The 6,097-nt window shown below is 55.7% G+C and overlaps 1 protein-coding gene across 2 annotated transcripts; it reads right to left on the reverse strand.

Moving 5' to 3' along the window:
* Positions 1-802: 802 nt before the first annotated feature.
* On the reverse strand, positions 803-5,552 carry NUDT16L1 (nudix hydrolase 16 like 1). Of its 2 annotated transcripts, XM_037911104.2 has the most exons (3): positions 5,291-5,552; positions 3,176-3,436; positions 803-1,909 (listed from the first exon to the last, which is right to left on the reverse strand). In XM_037911104.2, exons 1-3 carry the CDS (start codon positions 5,489-5,491, stop codon positions 1,505-1,507), a joined length of 867 nt encoding a protein of 288 aa, XP_037767032.1. In that variant the 5' UTR covers positions 5,492-5,552; the 3' UTR covers positions 803-1,504. The 2 variants fall into 2 exon arrangements, with proteins under 2 accessions (XP_037767032.1, XP_037767033.1); XM_037911105.2 differs by lacking the exon at positions 3,176-3,436 and having other exon boundaries at positions 5,291-5,534.
* Positions 5,553-6,097: the final 545 nt, after the last annotated feature.

The raw sequence follows: 6,097 nt of genomic DNA on the forward strand, positions 1-6,097 counted from the left end.
CCAGATGTGAATGAATGGAAACAACATGCCTGGCCACAGGAGGAGAAGAGGGCCATCTGTTTGGTTCCCCTGTTGTCAGGGAAAGCTCTGGATGCAACTCGTGCCGTCAGCAAGGATTTGGTAAATGATTATGCAGAAGTGAAGAAGGCAATTCTTTGAAAATACCAAATTACGAGACATTGACAGTGGTTCATGGCCACTGAGAACTCCAGACACTCACCTCTCCCTCCCCCACTCCCAAGACTGAGACCACAGGCACTGGCTGCAGCCAAAGAGGAGACCTGGGAACAGTTCCTAACCATATTGGGGAAGGAATTCAATATGTAGGTCCAAGAGTGGCAACCACAGTCCAGCACAGACATGGTGATGTTGGCAGACCTATAGTGGTGATGCCTGGTGGATTTCCAAATAAGGACTGCTCCAGTTCCACCTAAGGGTTTGAAGTGAATAAGGGAACAAAGACTGTGGGCCAGGGTGGACTAAAGGAAAAGGGGGTGAGAAATATAAGGGTAAGCTGAAAATGGCTAGTTCAGTGGAGAAAGGAAAGGAACCAGTTAAGTGCTATTACTTTAGTCAGAGGGGGCACAAAGCCCAGGATCACCCTACAACAAAATCAAAAGTTACTAACCTCTTATGAGCCTGGCAAGTCAGCAAATGGAAGCTCCCAGCAATCAAGTGCTGGCTGCTCCATTCCACGCAGATGCAGACACCAAGGCGTACAGCCACTCAAAGCGTGCTAGCGGGAATAGCTTTGCTCTCCAGTTTTCATTACAAGAAAGAAAAGGTCCCAAGGGCGAAGAAGTACAGCAAAGCCATTTATTTAATTTTCCTGCTCCCCCAACTCACCATATGCAAAGCCACACACTACCTTTCTGCACCCCACAGGGGCACCGACAACTAAGCCACCTGGGAACTGCCACTAGCCAGGTAAGCTGCCACCGTAAACACTTCCATGTGATACCAAAGTCACAAAACCTGGGAAAACTAGGAGCATCCCTGGACTGTTCCTACAGGAGGGCAGTTTCATTTCTGCACATGGCATGGAGCTAGAGCTGGCAGACTTGCCTCTCTTCAGTTGGGTTCACTTATTTCCCCCCCACCCCCACCCCCCCAACACAGCTGTGATGAGTTCACAATACTGCAGCAGGGGGCTAAAAACTTTGCTTGGAACAATTTAAAACGTAACATTTCTGTTCATTAAAACAATACCCAAGCTGGGACCTGAATGGAGCAGAGCATCCCTGTAAATTAAAGCATTCTAAGAGAGTCCTCAGGTAAGCACATGGACTCCAGAGGGGGACAGTTAAGAGAGATCTGGAAAGCTTGGTACTGTTTATGGGCCTTACAAAATATAGCTTTCCATTGCTTCAGGCAAATCTAATCCCATCCCACCTGAGGAGCACTGAGGTGGAGTCGAATGGGCAGCATTTGCAGCCAGTGGCTGTCTGGAAAGTAAGAAGAAAGTCTCTTTACCCATTATTAACCAAGTCAAACAAAAAATTCATCACTCAGCCATAGACTCAGCCGCTGGCTCAGTCACGGGCTCTGCTGCTGACTCAGCTGCTGGCTTTGCTGCTGGTTCAGCCACTGACACAGCTAAAGGCCGATTTGCCAGCTCATTTGCTGGCTTAGCCACCATCTGATTGGCCGTCACAGCAGCCGTCACACTGGCCGTCACAGCAGCCGTCACACTGGCCGTCACAGCAGCAGGCTCAGCTGCAGGCTTTTTTTGCTTCTGGGTGGCAGCCACCGCTTCTGCCAGCTTCTCCTCAGGCACCATATTCAAAACCTTCAGGGCAAAGAGCAGCTGGAATTTAGCAGTCCCGATGAAGGAGTTCCCCAGGAAGTTTGGCAGTCCGCCCATGCGGTCCTTCTGGGTGTACAAGGGGACACGGACCATTCCCATCACCTGCAACAGCACGCACAATTCAGTAACAACAAATTACACTTTCAGCCCACCCTCAGTGCAAGCCCCACCAGCCACCATGATCCATGCAGGATGAGCACCAGCTTATCTGCAGGTGCCATACCTCCCCAGACCACACCCTACCTCCCAGACCATGTATGCCCTCCTCATACCAGCCCCTCTTATTCCCCCAGGATGAGCACAGGTGCCACATCCAACACCCCAACCCCCAGCATGAATATCACTCCCCTGCCCATTACTCCATACCAAACCCAGGTGATGCCCCACATACCCTCTGCACAAGCACCCTAGCCCCAGTCTGACCACCCACTCTACTTACCCATTCCACCAACCAACCCAAAACACCACCACTTCTTCCCTCCAGCATACCAGACCTTACCCTTTGCTCTATCCCATCCCCCAGTATAAGCACCACAGCTTACCACCCCACCTTTCCCTACCCCATGTTCCATACCACTCCCCACCACCACATCCCAGGTGTACCACCAACTGCCCCCAGGGATGATCTACGTTCTGGGTCTAGGCCATGCCCTTCATACCACTCTGCAAGAGTGCTGTGGCTCCATGTCCCCCTCAACAGGTGCCACAACCCAGGGTCACATTTAGTGCACACGCAGCATCACTCCTGGCAGATCACAGCATCGCACCCAGGCTGTACAAAGGGTCCTCCACCATCTGTGTTCTACATCAGGGGCATTAGATGACCCGGCACAAGCTCGCCAACCCTGCCAGAGAATGCTGTAGCACCAGATTCCCCAGAAAGAAACTCATGTCTCTTTCTCTGACTTCTTACCAATTTGTGCGCAATCCAAGCTGGGCCCAATACCTTGTTGATTAAAGCAATGCACTGCCACACAGAAGATCACATTTCCAGTCAGACACAACACATCCAGACCTCGCGTGATGCTCACCAGAGCTGAGGGTGACTTGAAGTTCACCCAACCCCCATGTCAGAGGCACCATCTTTATGACTGACAAGCAAACAGGACTCCCCTTCAAAGTGCAGCACAAAGCCCTGCCTATGCTACCGCACCCCTGCCAACTCCCCAGTGAAAGGCCAGGGCTCACAACTAGGATTGTCATGTGGCAGTGCGTAGCACTTGCCAGTTGCCACTAGTAGCTGTTAAATGCGGTGCATTCCCCCGCCCAGCTGCAATGGATAGCAGCCCAGCAGGCCTAGTGAGGGAAGCTTCATTCCCCGATGATGTGAAGTCTCAGAGCTTCCAGACACCCCCCCGAATACCCCACCTCCAGCCCGTGGTCTCGGGAATGCACCGCGCAGATCTCGATGGTGTGCAGCTCCTCCAGGGTCAGCTGCCTGGCGTAGAAGTGCGCCACCACGCGATGTGGCCCCTCTGTCAGGTGCGAGCATAGATAATCAGCTTCCGTCAGGCGCACACAGCCCAAACCCAAGCCCAGCACCCGATTCAGACCATCCTCCAGGGACCAGTAACGGCGATCCACGAACCCCCCAGGAAAGCCCAGTAGTCCGTCAAATCGCATCTGCATCTGCAATAGAGGCGCATTATGTTAATGGGGCACAGCACATAGCCCCAGGGACCCTGTGGGACAGGAGAGGGTACCCCCAGCCAAGAGCTGGACACTTACCACCACAGGAAACCTCTCCAAGACAAAGGGGCCAAAGCAGGTGAGGCACAAGACAGTCTGTACCCTAATCAGAGAGGTTTGAGGCTTTATTGTACCCCTCTTCCATTGCCCCACTTGCTTTGGCACAATATTAGCTTCTTTTTAAATTGCCTTTGTGAAGGAAAACCTAGAACCTGACCCAGTGCTGGGCTGTCAGACAGTTTTTGCAGCTGAGAGGCATGAACTGCCCCACTCATCTCACTAGGAAATAGGTGCTGAAGGCCAAACAGCTCTTTCACTGTGATCATTTTTAGCAGAAAATCCTTGGTATTTGAACAGTTTGATACTGTCAATTTTGCCTACCCCCTCCAATTTTAGCCTAGTGGTACCCCCAGAAAGCCCATTCCTACTTCTCTGCAGGATGAAGCTGAGCCTCAAGCGGGTCGCCTTCTTATGAGATACCTACAGAATGACAAAACAGTACTGGGGAATCCTGACACATCAATACTGCACCATATGAAGAGCCTAAAAGGGAAACCCATCCAGCCTCGTGCCACTGTTGGAGTCAGGTGACCTGCAAGCAGCCAGCATCAAGTCTTGACAAGTGCACCAGACACATCGCAGCCAGAGGACCAAGCCTACCAACCAGAGATTCACAGAAAAGACACAGCCACTGGTGAGCTCAAGGGGCACATTCAGTCCCCACCTCCTAGCTACTGTCCAGGAGTGGCATGCCAGTTTTGGAGTTCCATGTTTTGGATCAGCCTCAGATAGTGGATGGTTGAAAAATCTGAAGCGCCAGCCTTTCTGCCTGCAGGAAGGGAGATGGATCTCTCCTCTGCAGGCTGCTATGAATGGAGCATTTCCGCTGCTCTGCCCCTCCCCTACATCTGGGTTTGAATCCTTCTGGGTGACTACCTCTGGGCTCTGCTCAGCCCTTCCCAAGGTGCAGCAGAGTGAAACGGACATGACTCTTGTCAGTTTCAATGTCACTTACAGCACTGTGGAGAGCAACAGCAAAACCAGCCAGACTTGTTCAGTTCACTTTGTTCTTGCTCAGCAAAATCCTGTGCGACAGCAGAGGCAATGGAACACCCAGTCTGCAAACTCAGGCAGACAGCATTGCAGAAGTTCACGTCTGCAAAGCCATAAGGGCCTTACAACTATAGGTAGAGACACATGCGCGCACACGCACACACACACACCCTCTCTCTATGGATTAAAGGGCCTGTTCTGCAACAACTGCCAGCATAGAATCCACTGGCCCAGGGAGACCCCGCTCAATGCGCGGCATGAGCGGGGACGGCTAGTGGTGTGTAGGGGAAGAAGGTTAGCCACTGTCCTCGGGCCGGCTGCTCACGCCCTGCTGGGGCGAGGCAGGGCCAGGTAGGGTAGAACTAGCAGATCTGTGCTTGGGCAGCGACAGGCAGCCACCCTAGGGAGTTGGTGCAGTAACGCGGGGAAGGCCTCAGCCCTAGCCCTGGGCGGGGGTCCCAGCTCTCCATCCCGCCAAGGGGACTCATGGCGTTCCCGCACCCTGAAGGCCGGCTCCCCACTCCCCACCGCGGTCCCCAATCGCCACCCAACCACGCCCGGCTCCCCACTCCCGCCCCCAGCTCTCGCCCAACCGGCCCCGCCCCTACCCGAAACCCCAAACCCAGCCCAGGCCCGGCCCCCCACCTCGCCCAACCGGACCTGACCTAGGCCCCGCCCCCAACCGGACCCCAGGCCCCGCCCCATGGAACCCGCCCGAGGCCCGCCCCAGGCCCCGCTGACCAGCACGGCGTAGCGCAGCGGGATGCGCCCGAAGAGCATGCCCGGGTTGGGCGCGTACAGCATGGCGTGGCACGAGTGGCTCCAGCCGGGCCCGAGCCGCATGGCCTCGTAGCGGCTCAGCGGCTTCAGCTCGGTCACGCCGGGCACCGAGAGGGAGGGCAGCAGCCCCGCCGCGCCCGCGCTCCCCGTCAGAGCCGCCATCACCACACGGAGCCGCGACGAGAGAGAGGCCAACCCCCCTGTGTGCACTGACCTATCACAGAGCTGCGGGGCGGAGCCACACCTGAAACAGCCGATCACCGAGCCCACTGTCCGCATCCAGCCAATCAGACCACGGCGTGTGACGCCAATGCAACAGCCATCACCCAATCCGAGCAATTCCATTCCCAGGAGGCGGACGCTGTAACGCCATCCGTGGCCCTAGTAGCCAATCAGCAATCAGATCAAAGCTGTGGGCAGCGAAGCGCGGCCGCGCGGCATGCTGGGTTCGGGCCAGGCCGGGGAGGGGAGGGGCCCTTCACTCCCAGGCAGAGCTGACCAGAGCCCACTTCCCGGGGGGTGGGCAGCGAGGAGAGGTGGCGGGAGTAGCTCCTTAGCGCCGCCCTCCCCGTGACCCCTGGCTGCTGCCCACAGTCGTGATTGGCTGCTGCGACCAAGAGGTGGGGCAGTGAGGAAAGGCAACAGAGGCGGATCCCAGCTACGAAAAACGCGGTCGCGGGAGGGGGCAGGACTCTCACTGAGCTCGCGGGCTTATTACCTGCGAGTGCGCCTGGACCGACGAGACGGGGGAGGAGCTGGGGGGAGGGG

The sequence above is a fragment of the Chelonia mydas genome, chromosome 10 (genome assembly GCF_015237465.2).
Source record: "Chelonia mydas isolate rCheMyd1 chromosome 10, rCheMyd1.pri.v2, whole genome shotgun sequence".
NCBI classification, from domain to species: Eukaryota; Metazoa; Chordata; order Testudines; family Cheloniidae; genus Chelonia; species Chelonia mydas.

Excerpts from the sequence above, each read along its gene's own strand:
- NUDT16L1 (XM_037911104.2), bottom strand. The coding sequence starts at position 5,491 with ATGGCGGCTCTGACGGGGAGCGCGGGCGCGGCGGGGCTGCTGCCCTCC. Across the intron at positions 3,437-5,290 it reads CGCTGCGCTACGCCGTGCTG|ATGCAGATGCGATTTGACGG; the intron begins GTCAGCGGGGCC and ends CCTCTATTGCAG. Across the intron at positions 1,910-3,175 it reads CCCGAGACCACGGGCTGGAG|GTGATGGGAATGGTCCGTGT; the intron begins GTGGGGTATTCG and ends GTGCTGTTGCAG.